We start from the raw sequence: 17,381 nt of genomic DNA on the forward strand, positions 1-17,381 counted from the left end.
AGTAATCAGCTTTACTGGAGAAAACATTAGGTTAGGTGGTCACGTTTGTTCATCTCTCTCTTTATATATCTGTTTAAAGTCTTCGTCTTTGTTCACTTGCTTTTGTGATCTCATTACTGTTCTTTAATGGCGAGTCTCTGTTTCCAATCTCCTTCCAAACCCATTTCCTATTTCCAACCCAAATCCAATCCATCGCCTCCGTTATTCGCGAAAGTCTCCGTCTTTCGATGCAGAGCTTCTGTACAAACCCTCGTCGCCGTTGAGCCGGAGCCAGTTTTTGTCTCCGTCAAGACTTTTGCTCCAGCCACCGTTGCTAATTTGGGACCAGGGTTTGATTTCTTAGGATGTGCCGTCGATGGTCTCGGTGACCATGTGACTCTCCGTGTAGATCCCTCTGTTCGTGCCGGTGAGATTTCAATCTCGGAGATCACCGGAACCACAACAAAACTCAGCACAAATCCTCTCCGGAACTGCGCCGGAATCGCCGCCATTGCTACGATGAAGATGTTAGGGATTAGATCGGTTGGTTTGTCTTTAGATTTGCACAAAGGCTTACCTTTAGGTAGCGGTTTAGGTTCTAGTGCAGCTAGCGCCGCCGCAGCTGCTGTGGCGGTTAATGAGATCTTTGGCCGGAAATTAGGGAATGATCAATTGGTTTTAGCCGGTTTAGAATCGGAGGCGAAAGTTTCCGGTTATCATGCTGATAATATCGCACCAGCGATCATGGGTGGATTCGTTTTGATTCGAAACTACGAACCGCTTGATTTGAAACCACTGAGGTTCCCATCGGATAAAGATCTCTTCTTTGTTCTAGTGAGCCCTGAGTTTGAAGCTCCAACTAAGAAAATGAGAGCTGCATTGCCTACAGAGATTCCAATGGTTCACCATGTTTGGAACAGTAGTCAAGCGGCTGCTTTAGTCGCTGCGGTGTTAGAAGGAGACGCGGTAATGCTTGGGAAGGCGTTGTCGTCGGATAAGATTGTGGAGCCGACTAGAGCGCCTTTGATTCCGGGTATGGAAGCTGTGAAGAAGGCGGCTTTAGAAGCTGGAGCGTTTGGATGTACGATTAGCGGAGCTGGACCAACAGCGGTTGCGGTGATTGATTCAGAGGAGAAGGGTCAAGTGATTGGAGAGAAGATGGTGGAAGCGTTTTTGAAAGTTGGTCATTTGAAATCTGTTGCATCTGTGAAGAAGCTTGATAAGGTTGGTGCTAGGCTTGTCAACAGCATCTCGAGGTGATCTTCTTGTGATGTTTTGATTATGCTGAGATTGGAACAAATCTTCCTATGTACTGTAATTTCTAGATGATAATAAAGATGTTTGTTTCTACACAAATAAAGGACAATGTTCTCTGAGTTTTGTTTAGTCTCTTTTTAGCACACTGCCTTTGGTTTCTTGAGTATCACAGTATCACTCTCCAAATCAGTAGCAAAATTGAGTTTCTTTCAATCTTATCAAGCTACCAATTTTAGTCACTGATTAGTGGAGCAAACCTTATAGTTGAGAGCCCAAACTCTAAGGCCCATGAAAGCCCAATTAGAAAAAAGAGAACTCATACATAATTCCGGTAACGGCAACGAATCTATCCGCCGGCATGAAACCTAAATTGAAATTACAATTTCCCTTAAAGATTCGTTTTTTCCGCCAACCTTCCCGAAAGCTTGGGACTTTATTTGTAGAAAAAGTAAAAGAGAGCCTTTGTGTTTATTTCTGAGCCTTGTCTTTGTCCGTGAGACGTGGACGAGCGATCTCCATCAGAAAATGAGAACCCTTCCACGTACACTCTTTGCCTTTTCTTCTATAGCTTCCTTGTGACGTGTTTCTTCGTTTCTGGGTTTTGGGTTTACCAGAGAAAAAGCCAAAGAACAACTTTTGTTCTGAGAGATTACGATTAGGGTTTATCAAGGATTTTGAAACGATTTTGGTAAGAAGATGACAAGAGTCAAGAGTAAACTAGACGATGAATTGTCGTCTCCTTGGTTTTATACTGTTTGCACCATGGGAGGAATGCTTAGTGCTGGAACAACCCATTTAGCTATAACTCCTCTTGATGTCCTCAAAGTCAATATGCAGGTTTGTGTTTCGTTTCTCTGCTTCTTGATGTCATCTTTGATGCTTCAAATCTCTAATCTCTTCTAGTTAGGGATGTATAATGATGGATATAGCTGCTAAATTTAGGATCTTTTGCTCTTCTCTGTGCTTAAATTGGAATCATTATGATTGATCAGTCAATGAGGATCGATCATTCTCTCTTGTAGGTGAATCCAGTGAAGTACAATAGCATTCCTTCCGGTTTCTCTACTCTCTTAAGAGAGCATGGCCATTCCTATCTTTGGAGAGGTTGGTCAGGGAAGCTTTTAGGTTATGGTGTTCAAGGTGGATGCAGATTCGGACTCTATGAGTACTTCAAGACACTCTACAGCAATGTGTTACCTAATCATAACAGAACTTCCATATATTTTCTCAGCAGCGCTTCTGCTCAGATATTCGCCGATATGGCTTTATGTCCTTTTGAAGCCATAAAAGTTAGAGTTCAGACGCAGCCCATGTTTGCAAAAGGGTTGCTTGATGGATTTCCAAGAGTGTATAGAAGTGAAGGTCTTGCTGGGTAAGCCTTTTTTCAGAACCATTCTGCTTGGCTGTCTCACTTTGCGTTTGTTTTTGAGTCTTTTTATCTCTACAAATGCAGCTTCCACAGGGGACTTTTTCCGCTCTGGTGTCGCAATCTTCCATGTAATATTACTGCTTCACGCAATACCTGTTTTCACTAAATCAATTTGAACACTCTGCATCATTTTGATCTTAATCTGTTTGTAAACTTGGTTGTTACCAAAACCATATCTTGTTGATTATATCTTCTATGTGATTTCAGTTTCTATGGTGATGTTCTCAACGTTTGAGCAGTCAGTTGAGTTTATATATCAAAATATTATCCAGAAAAGGAAGCAAGATTGCTCTAAAGCTCAACAACTTGGTGTCACATGTCTTGCTGGCTATACTGCTGGAGCCGTAGGTACAGTCGTCTCTAACCCCGCAGATGTGGTTCTTTCATCTCTCTACAACAACAAAGCCAAGAGTGTGTTGCAGGTAGATTCTTAACCATCATAAACATTCAATCTTTGAATTCATTTCACATATCATCAAAGCAAAGTATTCTTGATTGATGTTGGTTATTTGCTTGAGCTTCAGGCTGTGAGGAATATTGGGTTTGTTGGTCTTTTCACCAGAAGTCTTCCTGTTCGGATCACGATTGTTGGACCTGTCATTACCTTGCAATGGTTCTTCTACGATGCTATCAAAGTCTTAAGCGGATTGTAAGTAGACATCACTCCAAATTTCCATATCAGAAACTCTAATATTTCTGCTCCAAATTCTCACCTAACCAGCTTGATTATACAATTGTGAAAAATATAGCCCTACAAGTGGAGGAGTGAAGAAACCAGTGGATGCAACTAAATTATCAGTGTGAAGCTTAGCAGAGTAGATCAATCTCTATCAACAATAAAACCAGGAACTCAAAACATACTGTCATGTAAGATTCTCTCGCGAGTAAATACCGAGGCGTTGTGTAGTGGTTGGAAGGAACATTTTGATCTTTTTTGTTTTATGCGCAAATGCATTTGCTCAACCCCTGCCTAAAATTGGATTGTAAGTAAAGTGCTAATGAGTGATATTGCTGTAAACAGAAACTATGATCTTTAACTGATTGATGTCAAAGGAAGTGTCTGGTTTTTATCTTTGTTATGTTCTGAACCAATTTGTCTTAAGTAGAGAAGACTGAGATTTTGCTGTTTTTAGATTGTTTATAGCTTCATCCAAGTACCAAGTACTTGGTTTTAGGCTTTTAGCTGATTATGATCGGAGCATCAGCTAATTTTTATAGAAATAAAGAATTTTTTTTTTTCCAAATTAGTAACCCTAATTTTTAAAGCTTATTGGACGGCATATGTCCAGATGGGTTCGGCCCATTTGTTTGTGGACTAAATGGCTTCTAGCCCATATTGACCGCTTCGAATTTGGGCGAATTTGGGAATGACCAAATCCGGACCATTATAATTTGGAATGGTCTTGCCCATGGTCACGAAGCCCATTTGACATCCCTACATCCAAGTACCATAAAGGAATCATAAAGGAATCTCTCCACTGTAACAGTTATCACGTTCACATAACTTTCTTAAAAGTAGAAACATTCACCTTTCATTTCTCTAACATGGGTTCATTGCATCTTAACTAGGGTTAAACCCTCAAACTTATCTTTCCACTGTTCTAGGATTCTTTACTTTTTTCTTGTCTTCCTTAGTAAGCAGGTAAAGCTTTTTATTGCTACATTTGATTGACTTACTACTACTCTCTTAGATTGGCTGATTAACATTCCATTTTTGCTCTTAGTTTCATCAGTTTTCTTTCTTGGCAATGGATGTTTTGTTGTCATGAGTTTGTTATACTCTTCTTGACTATGTTATAAATGATCGAGTCTTTTTGCCAACTAAATTCCTTAGTGTTTTGGTACTATGTACATACAACAAGTATAAGCAAACAAAAAAAAACATACAATTATGATACCATGTGAAAAAAAAAAACAAAAGTGAGTTAAGTCGGCCGTGAAATACCTCTTATTGGACCAATGAAGTGACGGATCTATGGGCCTGTTTTAAGGCCCCTTTCTCTATCTCACACGTCTCTTTTTATTTTTTCAAAACAAATAAAATAATAATATTCGATTAGAGTGTGGCATATCCGGCGGTTTATTAGGATCTCTCATCTTCCCTAAACACCTGATTTCGCAAACTTTTTGCTTCTTCTTAGTTTCTCCTGTGGTCTATGAGATTCTGATCTTGTTGTAGCTATGGACGAAAGCATAGGTCTTTACCCTCTTCATCGTTGCAAAACCATTCACCTGGTGCGTTCCGTACAAACCGGTTCATCTGTGTGGTTCTTATTCTCTCTCTCTCTCTCTCTCTGTCTCTCTCCCAAGTTTCTTGACGGGTTTTGTTTTGTTTTAGGTGAGACATGCTCAAGGGATTCATAATGTAGCTGGTGAAAAAGATCACAGTGCTTACTCTTCTGAGGATTACTTTGATGCTCATCTTACCCCTCTTGGTTGGCAACAGGTATATCTCTAATCTCTGTTCTGTTCTCCATCTTATTGAACGATCTTGTTGTCATCATCTCTTTATGGCACAGGTTGATAATCTACGGAACCATGTTCTAGCTATTCAACTCTTGAACAAGGTTGAACTTGTCATTGTTTCACCTTTGCTTAGGTAAAAACGTTTCACAATCTTAAAAAAAGAAGAAGATTAGAAGCTCTGCTCTTGTGCTTTTTGGTTATTTAGAAAACTGAAATAAATATAAAGACTCAGTTCTTATGATTTGTTTCAAAATGTAGAACTATTCAAACAGCTGTTGGTGCTTTTGGAGGTGAAGAAGATACTAATGGAGGGGATGCAACACCGTTAATGGTGGCTAATGCTGGGAACAGCGATCGTCCTGCGATTTCAAGCTTAAATAGCCCGCCTTTCCTTGCTGTTGAGCTTTGCAGGGAAACTATGGTACATATGTAATTAAGGATTGTGTTGGTATATATAGATGAGTGAGGATCAAATTGTTAAAGATTGTTTATTTATGAACGTAGGGGGATCATCCTTGTGACAGGCGAAGAAGCGCCACTGAGTACAAGGCTCTTTTTCCCGCAATCGATTTCTCCATTGTAAATAAAACATCTTATTTGCGGTTAATATCTATCTCTGCGGAAGTGTTGGAGAGTTGCTTATGCTAGTTTTATCTATGGTTTTAGATTGAAACCGACAAGGATGTTTTGTGGAAGCCGAGTCCAAGAGAGAGCCTTGAAGAAGTAGCAGCCAGAGGTGTAGAGTTCATCAAATGGTGAGTTTCATTTTTGTTACTAATTTTCCAATAGAGATATGTAAACAAATGTATAGCTGAATCTCTCTACTGCCATTTGCTTTGTGAAGGATATGGACTAGGAAAGAGAAGGAGATCGCAATTGTATCTCACAGCGGCTTCTTGCACGGTCTCTTGAGTTCTTTCGGGAAGGATTGTTGCGATGACCTAAAGAAAGAGCTGTCTATACAGTAAGAGCTTAAACACAAACTTGCTGTCCACAAGCATCAACCTTTTGTATAACTTCAAGAATGCAGAAACTGTTTAACTAATCAACATCTTTAACTTTGTTCAGTTTCAGCAACTGTGAGCTTCGCTCAATGGTCATTGTGGATCGAGGGTAAGCAAAAAATGGCAGTAAGTTCTGACGTAATAAATATATAAGATTTGTGAGTGTGTTAGCTCATATTGGTGTTGGGTGTGTAGGAACCTGGGGACTGATTCTGCAGAGACCACAAACTATCCTGGAAAGCTTCCTCAAGGACTTGATAATCCAAGTGGCTAAATGGCTGAAGAGTAAGAGAGAGCACAAGTTTCTAAGAGTGTTTTTTCCTTATAAAAGAATAAATTACATGATGCTTCCATTGGACTAGAATTTGGAATTTTCAGTGATTGATGCACATTAGTGAAATTTGGTATGTAGTAGCCTAGTAGGATGACTCAATGAATTTACTGTATGATTGGTACTACCCAAACAAAATTTAGCGGTAGCTTTAATCTTTCTGCTCCAATTCTCTCATCTTAGCAGTGATTATACAATTGTGAAAATAATAGCCTTACAAGTGGAGGAACTAGTAGATGCAACTAGATTATAAGTGTGAATCTTAGATAAGTAGATATATCTCTATCAACATCAGAACCAGAAACTTAAAACATATTATTATGTATGTAGTCATGTAGATACCGAGTGTTGTGAGCATCGTGTAGCGGATGGAATGAGTGTTTCGATGTTTTTGCTTCGCGTACAGCCAAGTGTTAGGTTATCTTTGTTATGTTGTCGTCTTGTCGACCATCTTGTTTGAGAAGAGAAGACTGAGATTTTATTGTTCTTATTAGATTGCTCAAAAGCTACAGGTTCAGGTTTGTAATCGTTATTAATCCAAAAAGAAAATCGTAAATAACTAAAATTGTGATGTCAAAAAGAAAAAAAAAAGTACAAAACTAAATTTGTACCACGTGCGAGACAAATTTGTTGTCTGCGATCTTAGAGCAACCACAGTGATTAGTAAGTAAGGTTTCTATGTATTTTTTATTAATAAATTTTGATAGTTTTGTAGTTTAGAGATTTTGTAGAGTTTTTGAAAATTTATGGTCCATTGGTGGAATCCTTAAATGGGTTTCTAAAAAATAAAATAAATTTTTTAAAAAATATTTGTTAATATTTTTATTTGAACAAACATGATTATTATTAGGAATTATAAAATTTTAAACATACATGATATAAAAAAAAAGAAGACAAAAAAACATATTAAAAAAGCGAAAAAAAATAACGATTACATTTTAAGATTGATTCTGGTAATAATGTTGCCATACATGTTCAACTAAATCAGCTTTCAATTCTTCATGTTTAATCCAATCACGAACTCGGGGTTTAGTGACCATCATATTACCGAGATTTGAAGACAGATTTGTAGCATAGGTGAAATCCACTTGTGAAGAGTGTATGGTGAAAGTGACATGTCTCACGCCTTAGGGCTTCTCCAACGAGACGCCATCCCACTATATTTGGTGCAAAGTGTTCTCCAACGTGACGCCATGAACGACGGGATAATTTTTTTTTTGGTGTTTTATGAACAGTGTTACACCAAATATGGTGTAAATATGGTGTAACACTGTTCATAAAACACCAAAAAAAAAATATTATTTTATTTGTATTTTGATTTATATATTTTAATGAAATGATTATTTATCAACTTAAAATCAAATATACCTTCAATTTTTGTATGTTTTTATTTTTAATAATATGTACTTTAAAGTATAATTAATATGAATAATAATTTATACATAATTTTTAAGGAAATACTAAATTAATTAAAACTGAAAATACATATTAAAGTTCAATTAGATACTGACAACATAAAATTACAAAATTAAACTATTAGTATTTATCAAACTATTAAAAAATAGTGAAAATCTAAAATTTAATAATTTAATAATAATAAACCGGGCCTTGTGGCCTAGTGGGAAAGGGGTCACAGCTGTGACTTCCGCCACCAGGGTTCGAGGCACGGCCACTGGCATGTTTACATAGGGGGATTGCCAGCTTCGTGGGATTAGTCCTTGGGCCTAGGAAACCTTTGGGAGACCCGCGGTTATTCAAAAAAAAAAAAAAATTTAATAATACTAAATTTATTTTTGGTGTTTTGGTGTATTGTTGTTGGAGTTGCTCTTAGTTCTTGTAAGAAAAATCTTCTAATTATCGTTATTGGTCAAATTTTGCATTCCTTAATGGATTCACTACTAAATTTTTGTTTCTGAAATTTGAATTATAATTATCGCTGCAACGTACACAAACCAGAATGCTTATTCAATAGTAAATCTTATTTATTACAATCATGTTGCTAGTAAAAACATAGGAAAAGAGAAAAAGAATGTAGTACAATCTTGATGAAGCAATGTGAAAAGTCAACATAAATAACTTTACAATTTGTTTAACAACTTTTTCGTACTGTTAATCAAAGCCATTAATTAACTCTTAACTATATGCATCTAATAATAATATTTTGTAGTTAGCTTTAGCTAAGTTGGGCATAAAAAAACACATCCAACTCTTAAAAAGCTAGTATAACGTTAGTAGTATAACGTTAGGCTGATAATCATTCTCTTAAAAATAAAGTTATCCTCAATAAACCATAAACAAATTAGTACAATTTTATTCTTCCTACTTGCATTAAGTATCATTACACCAGTAAAAGAAGATATGATTAATCAAATACTAATTAAACGAGCAATTAACGAATGAAGAAGAAGGTGAGACGAAACCGCGTAAGACCTTTCTTCTCTGCACCATCCTCTCTCCTTCATCATTTCACAAATCCACAAAAGAATAAATCTTTTTAACACTCTAATGATTCAACGAATCCAATTACCCAACCAGAAACAGCAACACACACGTAGATATATCTTTCTATTAAACAAAACAAAACTAAACTAAACTAAACTAAAGAAAGAAACCATTTAAAAAAAAAAAAAAAAAGAAACCATTTTTTCTTTTGTTATTGACTTACAAAAACTATCGACGAATAATTATCCTTTTTTTGAGTTTTTCCCATTTCTTTCTTCGTCTCCCAGAAATATTAATCTTAATCCTAATTCCATTTCATCGTCTTCTCGCTGTTCTGCTATATTCCGGTACTAGATCCTCTGTTTTCTCATGTTTCTTTTATTACCAGTTGATTCTTCATTTATTGTTGTGTCTTTGATTCTTTTGTGCGATCTATAATATTGGTAATAAAAATGATCGATGAACATTTAAAGCTACGACTTTTCAGGAGCTCTTGTCTTTTTTTTCTTTAATCTTGATTAAATTACGGAAACATAATGATTTTTGAAGCTTGATCTGATGTGGGTTCTGTGATTTCGTTCCAAAGTTTGATACATTTTTGCTTCTCTGTTCTGATTCTTGTTTTTTTTTGTTTGTGTATGTTTCTTCATCAAGCAGTTTCGTTGGATGAGGAGAAGAAGAAAGTGAAAAAGGTTGTGAAATAGAGAGAGTTGTTTCATGGGCAATTCATGTCGTGGTTCTTTTAAGGACAAAATCTACGAGGGCAATAATAGTAGGCCCGAGGAGAATTCCAAATCCACCACTACTGTTTCTTCCTCTGTTCATTCTCCGACCACAGAACAAGATTTCTCCAAAGAAGCTCACAAACAGGACAACAACAACAACAACAAGAACAATCCAGCTCTTGTGATTCCTGTTAGAGAACCCATTATGCGACGTAACGTTGACAATCAAGCTTACTATGTTCTTGGTCACAAGACTCCTAACATTCGTGATCTTTACACGTTGAGTCGTAAGTTAGGACAAGGACAATTCGGTACAACGTATTTGTGTACTGAGGTTGCTACAGGTAATGATTATGCTTGTAAGTCTATATCCAAGAGGAAATTAATATCTAAAGAAGATGTTGAAGATGTTAGGAGGGAGATTCAGATAATGCATCATTTAGCTGGTCACAAGAACATTGTTACGATTAAAGGAGCTTATGAGGATCCTTTGTATGTTCACATTGTGATGGAGCTTTGTGCTGGTGGTGAGTTGTTTGATAGGATTATTCATAGAGGGCATTACAGCGAGAGGAAAGCTGCTGAGTTGACCAAGATCATTGTCGGTGTTGTTGAGTCGTGTCATTCGCTTGGTGTTATGCATAGAGACTTAAAGCCTGAGAATTTCTTGTTGGTTAATAAGGATGATGATTTCTCTCTTAAGGCCATTGATTTTGGTCTCTCTGTTTTCTTCAAACCAGGTAATGTGGTCTCTAGTTTAGTGTCGAAAGCATCTTAGGAAAATCGTAGAACCTGATTTGGTTGTAAAGTATTCGTTAGTACAACAATAGGTTTGTCTTCTCGTTTTGCTTTAGTTGCGAGTTTCTCTTATTGAAGTATCATGATGTTATTTGTGGTATACATTACTATGACTTTTTATTGATCAAATGAGTATGGTATTGTAAATGCTGCAACTTTGTATAATGTTTAGTCTTACTCTAATTTCAGGCCAAATATTCAAGGATGTTGTTGGCAGTCCTTACTATGTTGCTCCTGAGGTTCTTCTTAAACATTATGGTCCAGAAGCTGATGTGTGGACTGCTGGTGTTATACTCTACATTTTACTAAGTGGTGTCCCGCCTTTTTGGGCAGGTATGTGTGATGGCATATAGCCACTTAAATGTTCTTTTAGCGCCATAGATTTCCTGAAGTTTGGTTTTGTGTTTTTGGAATCAGAAACACAGCAAGGAATATTTGATGCTGTGTTGAAGGGATATATCGACTTTGAGTCAGACCCGTGGCCTGTCATATCCGACAGTGCTAAAGATCTGATCCGGAAGATGTTATGCTCCAGTCCCTCTGAACGTTTGACTGCTCATGAAGTCTTGCGTACGTAATCATTTACACTTAAATAAATGGTTATATTTGGCTACCACACAACTAAATCTCTTATATCTCTTTTTTTTTCAGGTCATCCATGGATCTGCGAGAACGGAGTTGCACCGGATAGAGCACTTGACCCGGCTGTTTTGTCTCGTCTCAAACAGTTTTCGGCAATGAATAAATTAAAGAAGATGGCTTTAAAGGTCAGTTTGTAGTTATACTCTATCTTCTAATGTCTCTGCATCACATTCGTTTTGAGATATGTTTACTCATATTACTTGTTATGGAATGATCAGGTGATAGCTGAAAGCCTCTCAGAAGAAGAGATTGCGGGTTTAAGAGCAATGTTTGAGGCAATGGATACAGATAACAGCGGTGCAATCACTTTTGATGAACTCAAAGCTGGCTTGAGAAGATATGGTTCAACCTTGAAAGACACCGAGATCCGAGATCTAATGGAAGCGGTAAAAATGAATTCATTTGAGAAATATACACTATTTCATTTCGCTATATAAAGGACAATAACCATATTTTGTGTTGTATCTTAGGCTGATGTGGACAACAGCGGTACAATAGATTACAGTGAGTTTATTGCAGCGACGATCCATCTGAATAAACTAGAGAGAGAAGAGCATCTTGTCTCTGCATTTCAATACTTTGACAAAGATGGAAGTGGTTACATCACCATTGACGAGCTGCAACAGTCGTGCATTGAACATGGGATGACCGATGTTTTTCTTGAAGACGTAATCAAAGAAGTAGATCAAGACAACGTAAGCTTTGCCTCTTGACATGATTCTTCCATTCCTTCACCATTGGTGTTTGCTGATAAAGTTTCGATTTTTGTTTCTTACAGGATGGACGAATTGATTACGAAGAATTTGTTGCGATGATGCAAAAGGGAAATGCTGGTGTCGGAAGAAGAACAATGAAAAATAGTCTAAACATCAGCATGAGAGATGTGTAGGCACATACACACAGCGTCTTTAAACTGTTTGCTGGGTGAGGCTGCAAATGTTTCCATGGAATAAACATTTGCAATCTTTAATCACAGAGGAGGAAGAGAAACCAGATTCATAGCTGCAGTGAACCAGCTAATTCAAGGTTTGAGTCTAAAATGTGAAAAACTACTGTATGAGTAAAAAATAGTGCAAGAACAAAAAAAAAAGTGTTTCGTTCTGTTTCATCAGTAGCTGTGAAGATTATTTCCATTTTCTCTCTGTTTTGTTTGTTTGTTTGTAACAATTCTTAAAATTTGGTGAGCTTTATTTCATCTCCATCGTTGAAAGCTTTTGACCCTTCTTGGGTTTTTGAAAGATCAATCATCTTCCAATAGAGTACAAGTATATAAGTGTGTAACAATCTTCTACCTTTTTGTTGTTGTTACAAGTTGATGTTCACTAATCACTTTCTCTAGTTACATCTTCCAATAGAGTAATTACATAAACATATACATGTATAGGAACACATGAGTATATATATGTTATACACATAATACATGTATATTTATTTATGTATGTAAATGGTGTAAAATGTGGATTGTGGAATATGATGATCGCTAAGAGGTCTCAATCATGTAATCAAAGTGATGTCTTGGAACCAAACTTAAGGTTGTTTGAAACAATCAATCATACATTGGTCCCAATGTGGTAGATTGGAACATGACAGGGAAACCATGTGCTCCCCACTTATTGATATTTTTGTATCGTATATGTATACTTTTCACACCACATGCATTGAGTTATTTATGTCACCTTTTATTAGCTTTTGGAAAAAATGGTGAAATAGATTGGTCAACATTCGCTTTGTTATCCTGCAAGTTTTTTTTTCCCCCTTAATTAAGGGGTTTCGTAATTATTCTGCGAGTTTAATAACAATCTTTTTATTTTATTTGTTTTAAAAATCGTTAGAAACATCAGAAATTAAACAAACAAAAAATAAAAAGGAAAAACTACAAAATCTATTACTTATTCCCAATTTCTTTCAAAATCTACCACATTTTTTCCCTTCTTTTAACTCATACCACATTTTGATGTAAAGTTACTATTTTGCCTTCCCTTTTTATCTTCCTTTTTATCTTTCCTCCCTAATTATTTCTCCTCCCTATTTATCTTTCTTCCCTATTTATCTTCCCTACAACATTAGCTTCTCTATTTATCTCTCTCCCTCGAAACACGTGCACTTTAACTAAGAAACATTATATCTCTTGTCCCCGATTGGAAATTCTCTGTTGCGTCTAGATCTTGTCCCCGATTTCATCATCTTGCTCTATTATCATGAATTCCACATCTTGTCCACCAATTGTTCTCATTTAAGGGTTTCGAATTTTATTTAGATTTTTCACCATCTATTTTGGTCCACAGATTAGTTGAGCATTATTGTCTTCACCTACCCTGATTATTGATTTTTTTTCCTTCTATTGCAAAATAACAAAAATATCCAGTTGTCCTCGAGTACTATTACTCATTCTATTACTCATTCGATATGAACTTGTCCCCGATCTAATTCTATTACTCATTCGATCAGAGCTTGTTCCCGATCTAATTCTATTACTCATTCGATCAGAACTTGTTTCCGATCTAATTCTATTACCCATTCGGTCTGAACTTGTCCTTGATCTATATCTATTACCCATTCGATCTGAATTTGTCCCCGATCTAATTCTCTTACTCATTCGATCTGAACTTGTCCCCGATATAACATATTCGATCTGATTCTCTTACTCATTCGATCTGAACTTGTCTCCGATCTAATTCTATTACCCATTCCATCTGAATTCGATATGAACTTGTCCCCGATCTAATTCTATTACTCATTCGATATGAACTTGTCCCCGATCTAATTCTATTATCCATTCGATCTGAACTTGTCCTCGATCTAATTATATCACCCATTCGATCTGAATTTGTCCATGATCTAATTATATTACTCATTAGATATGAATTTGTCCCTGATATAACATATTATTTAAATAACCGTGCAGCATTTATTGCAGACCTGCTCCTTCTTTGGAAACGCCAGACAAAACAGTCTCTGTCTCTGACACAGACTCTGTCCCTGACACAGACTCTGTCCCAATTAGGGGTATTTTGGTCCAGCATTCCACATGTGCTATTGAAATATGGTAGATTTTGAAAGCTTTTTGAGATTGTGGTAGATTTTGAATGCCAGTTGTTAAAATGTGGTAGATTTTGCAATATTCCCAAATAAAAAGATTATTATTAAACTCTCTTTCATTTATTTCTAAAAAAAAACATTTGGTTATGATCAAATTTGCCCAGCTGCATCCACTTTCCGGAGACCTTCCAACCGCTAATCTTAAAGGGTTTTTTCTATCTCAAAAATCATATTTTTAAGCACACCTAAAAACTAAATGCGTTTTTATTTTATTAGAAGAATTTGAGAATTGATGTTGAACAGAAACTAAAGCTCTCATGAAGAAGACGACGATAAGCTCGAGAGAATAATATGAAAATTATAATTGTTTCTGTTAAGTGTAAAATATGATGTACAAAGTATTTATATACACGATTATAAACTATCCGGTACAAACTGGTTCACTAAACCAAAATCAAATGTGTAAACCACATTATCATCTCTAATACTCCCCCTCAAGATGTAATCCCTTACATCTTGGACATGAATAACACCTAATGAATTGGAAGAGCCTTAAATTGACATCATAAAGATCTTCCGGGGGTCTTGGCAATGAACCATAAACGATTGCAGTTACCAAGCCAAAACGATCAGAAATAGCCACAAGTATACATTCAAATAAGCCATAGTCTCTGCTTTGTATCTGCAGAAACAACTGACGCAAACATTGATTCAGCAGCGTCTTATGACCAAAAATCTTTCTTCTGCAACATTGAACAATAATTTGCAGAAATTTCTTCAACAAGATAAAGCTTTGTTCAGACACTATCTCCGTCTCCTGAAGCAGTCTACCAAGCTCCTGTAGTCCATGTCTTATACGCAGAAAGGAAGACAGATCACACACCACATCACTCCAAATGTGTGGATCCTTGAAACCAGCAATCATCTTGCTATACTTCATCCCGAAATCAACTGTTGCATAAGCATGTTTCTTGACAAGAGTGATTAAACAAAAATAGAGGTTTAAATGCTGAACCGATGCAGCATCTCCAATGGTATAGAAGTCACTAAATGAACCATTATCAAGAGGAGCTATCACTTGCAATCCTCCTAAGTTCATCAACATTATGAAATCTACATCACAAGCCAGAGATTCTAAGAGCATAATCCAACTACAGACCAAGTCAGTGAATCTGTGGGAGGAACAAAAGGTGAAATAACTCTCAGGTGGCCGTGGAAGATATCCGTAGAGCAGCATAAGCTCTACCTTCAAATCCAACCATGAATGGTCTCCAAATATCTTGTCATTGACAAGAATCATTCCCGTTGAAGCAATAAGCTCAACCAAACCAGGAAACAACATATCTAAATCTATCTCAAAATCGGTCATGAGATCATTCACAATCACAGAAGTTGATCGCATTAGATCCGAAGAAAAATCTTCAGAAATGAAAGAGTTCCAAGCATACAAGCTTGCTTTACCAGCGGAACGCCCAACCTTGTGAGAAATCACCATCGAAGCAGCTGTAGAACGATCGGTGGAACAACCGAGAGATATCCAGAATCGATCCGGTTGAATGAACGAACGCGATTGCACTAGATCCAGAGATCCCGCAGATGTGACAGCGCGCGATGCTCCAGAGGCCTGATTGACAACAACTGGAGGAGAAATCGGACTCGAATCTGTCGAAACGGTGGATCGAGTCGATTTTCGCATAACTAATTCATTGAAGGAAGGCGTATGGACTGAAACCGGAGAATCTGCATTAACGGAGCTACGCGAAGCCAGAATCACCGGATTTGACTTCACCGGAATAGCTTTCTGAGCTGAAATTGTTGAAGCAGTGGATCCAATCGATTGACGCATAAATTTCTTCAGAGAAACCATCGCAAGAGGAAATCAATCGGTAAAATATACGATTGGGCTCTGCTATGGCAGAATCAAGCGGAAGATGAGCTCGATGGCTCTGATACCATATTAAAAGAATTTGAGAATTGATGTTGAACAGAAACTAAAGCTCTCATGAAGAAGACGACGATAAGCTCGAGAGAATAATATGGAAATTATAATTGTTTATGTTAAGTGTAAAATATGATGTACAAAGTATTTATATACACGATTATAAACTATCCGGTACAAACCGGTTCACTAAACCAAAATCAAATGTGTAAACCACATTATCATCTCTAATATATTTCTTCCTTTATGCACATTTTCATGTCGTAAAGTTTTCGGGAATTTTTTTATCTTTTCCTAACCATGTTGTCGTCTATGGAACGTCGTAAATGTTACAATTGAACGTCGTCCCACAGCCGGAATACAACAAAAGAAACTGAGTCCCAACAATCAACATGAGAGAACTTATCAACATGTAAAACCTAAACTTTTATGGGAAATTGTTAAAAATGCCCCTTTTGGTGTGCCACTTTTCAAAAATGCCCTTTTTAGATGCCCATTTTTAAAAATGCCCTTTTTAAATATGAAATTTTTATAAAGTTTTATTAGGTTTATAAGGTACTTATGGATTGTAACTACTACTTGAAGACTCGATCCAAGTATTTATAAGGTTTTATAAGGTGTTTTTAAAGGTTTTACAAGTTATTTTAAAGGATTTTTAAGGTTTTTCAAAGGTTTTACAAGATATTTTAAAGGTTTTTAAAGATATTTAAAATACATTTATAAGGTATTTATAAAGTATTTATAAGATTTTAGATACATAGAAATGTAGGGGGTGTTATTGGTTTATTAATTTGTAAATCTATATAGAATTTGAAAATTTCTATTAATTATGAAATCAAGATATATGGATTTTGAAATAACATGTGTTTACCCATGGATTTGAATCCTTCTATTTTTCTCTTTCAATTCCATTCAATTCTATTTAAAACATAATTTGGATTCTCAAATCCAAAAACAAATGACTAAACGAATAACATATGATTTTAACTAGTATTTATAAATCATAGAACCAATAACACATGAATTTAATTAGGATTTTAAAATCAATGATTGAATAACAAATGATTTTTGTTTGGATTTCTAATTCTATATAAATCCATGAACCAATAACCCCTCCGTAGTTTGTGTATGTTTTAATAATGTTACATACATATTTGGGTAAATCTTATATTTTTAAGAGCATTTTTTATAAAGTTTTAAAGAATGGGCATTTTTGCAAAAGCCCAACTTTTATTCTAAATGATATCTTCTACATTCTTAGCAAAAAAAAAAAAACAGAGAACTTATCAAATCATCGTGTTTTGTGTTTGAATAAAATTAGATTGTCATA

At 36.1% G+C, this 17,381-nt stretch overlaps 4 protein-coding genes across 5 annotated transcripts; all 4 read left to right on the top strand.

Moving 5' to 3' along the window:
• Positions 1-1,357, top strand: LOC9320113 (homoserine kinase). The gene has a single exon (XM_002884000.2). The coding sequence runs from the start codon at positions 127-129 to the stop codon at positions 1,237-1,239; it is 1,113 nt and encodes a 370-aa protein (XP_002884046.1). The 5' UTR covers positions 1-126; the 3' UTR covers positions 1,240-1,357.
• Positions 1,358-1,564: 207 nt separating this feature from the next.
• Positions 1,565-3,793, top strand: LOC9320114 (mitochondrial phosphate carrier protein 1, mitochondrial). Its single transcript, XM_002884001.2, has 6 exons — positions 1,565-2,073; positions 2,259-2,608; positions 2,690-2,733; positions 2,873-3,087; positions 3,190-3,314; positions 3,415-3,793. The coding sequence occupies exons 1-6, from the start codon at positions 1,933-1,935 to the stop codon at positions 3,467-3,469; spliced, it is 930 nt and encodes a 309-aa protein (XP_002884047.1). The 5' UTR covers positions 1,565-1,932; the 3' UTR covers positions 3,470-3,793.
• A 916-nt stretch (positions 3,794-4,709) lies between these two features.
• Positions 4,710-6,628, top strand: LOC9320115 (phosphoglycerate mutase-like protein). Its single transcript, XM_021032214.1, has 9 exons — positions 4,710-4,900; positions 5,004-5,111; positions 5,185-5,264; positions 5,390-5,552; positions 5,636-5,710; positions 5,798-5,886; positions 5,976-6,095; positions 6,200-6,244; positions 6,331-6,628. Exons 1-9 carry the CDS (start codon positions 4,847-4,849, stop codon positions 6,407-6,409), a joined length of 813 nt encoding a protein of 270 aa, XP_020887873.1. The 5' UTR covers positions 4,710-4,846; the 3' UTR covers positions 6,410-6,628.
• A 2,505-nt stretch (positions 6,629-9,133) lies between these two features.
• On the top strand, positions 9,134-12,317 carry LOC9320116 (calcium-dependent protein kinase 6). 2 transcript variants are annotated; one of them, XM_021032213.1, is made up of 8 exons: positions 9,134-9,255; positions 9,563-10,373; positions 10,621-10,764; positions 10,849-11,001; positions 11,083-11,198; positions 11,292-11,459; positions 11,544-11,768; positions 11,852-12,317. In XM_021032213.1, the coding sequence occupies exons 2-8, from the start codon at positions 9,626-9,628 to the stop codon at positions 11,960-11,962; spliced, it is 1,665 nt and encodes a 554-aa protein (XP_020887872.1). In that variant the 5' UTR covers positions 9,134-9,255; positions 9,563-9,625; the 3' UTR covers positions 11,963-12,317. The 2 variants fall into 2 exon arrangements, with proteins under 2 accessions (XP_020887872.1, XP_020887871.1); XM_021032212.1 differs by having other exon boundaries at positions 9,566-10,373.
• The last annotated feature ends 5,064 nt before the right edge of the window (positions 12,318-17,381 follow it).

This window comes from Arabidopsis lyrata (genome assembly GCF_000004255.2).
Source record: "Arabidopsis lyrata subsp. lyrata unplaced genomic scaffold ARALYscaffold_3, whole genome shotgun sequence".
Taxonomy (NCBI): domain Eukaryota; kingdom Viridiplantae; phylum Streptophyta; class Magnoliopsida; order Brassicales; family Brassicaceae; genus Arabidopsis; species Arabidopsis lyrata.

What these genes read in the sequence shown, in the direction of transcription:
- LOC9320113 (XM_002884000.2), top strand. Translation starts at nt 127, where the DNA reads ATGGCGAGTCTCTGTTTCCAATCTCCTTCCAAACCCATTTCCTATTTC.
- LOC9320114 (XM_002884001.2), top strand. Translation starts at nt 1,933, where the DNA reads ATGACAAGAGTCAAGAGTAAACTAGACGATGAATTGTCGTCTCCTTGG. An exon ending in TCCTCAAAGTCAATATGCAG is followed by an intron (nt 2,074 to 2,258) that starts GTTTGTGTTTCG and finishes TCTCTCTTGTAG; the next exon opens with GTGAATCCAGTGAAGTACAA. An exon ending in AGAAGTGAAGGTCTTGCTGG is followed by an intron (nt 2,609 to 2,689) that starts GTAAGCCTTTTT and finishes CTACAAATGCAG; the next exon opens with CTTCCACAGGGGACTTTTTC.
- LOC9320115 (XM_021032214.1), top strand. Translation starts at nt 4,847, where the DNA reads ATGGACGAAAGCATAGGTCTTTACCCTCTTCATCGTTGCAAAACCATT. An exon ending in GTTGCAAAACCATTCACCTG is followed by an intron (nt 4,901 to 5,003) that starts GTGCGTTCCGTA and finishes GTTTTGTTTTAG; the next exon opens with GTGAGACATGCTCAAGGGAT. An exon ending in ATGGTCATTGTGGATCGAGG is followed by an intron (nt 6,245 to 6,330) that starts GTAAGCAAAAAA and finishes TTGGGTGTGTAG; the next exon opens with GAACCTGGGGACTGATTCTG.
- LOC9320116 (XM_021032213.1), top strand. Translation starts at nt 9,626, where the DNA reads ATGGGCAATTCATGTCGTGGTTCTTTTAAGGACAAAATCTACGAGGGC. An exon ending in CTCTGTTTTCTTCAAACCAG is followed by an intron (nt 10,374 to 10,620) that starts GTAATGTGGTCT and finishes CTCTAATTTCAG; the next exon opens with GCCAAATATTCAAGGATGTT. An exon ending in AAGAAGTAGATCAAGACAAC is followed by an intron (nt 11,769 to 11,851) that starts GTAAGCTTTGCC and finishes TGTTTCTTACAG; the next exon opens with GATGGACGAATTGATTACGA.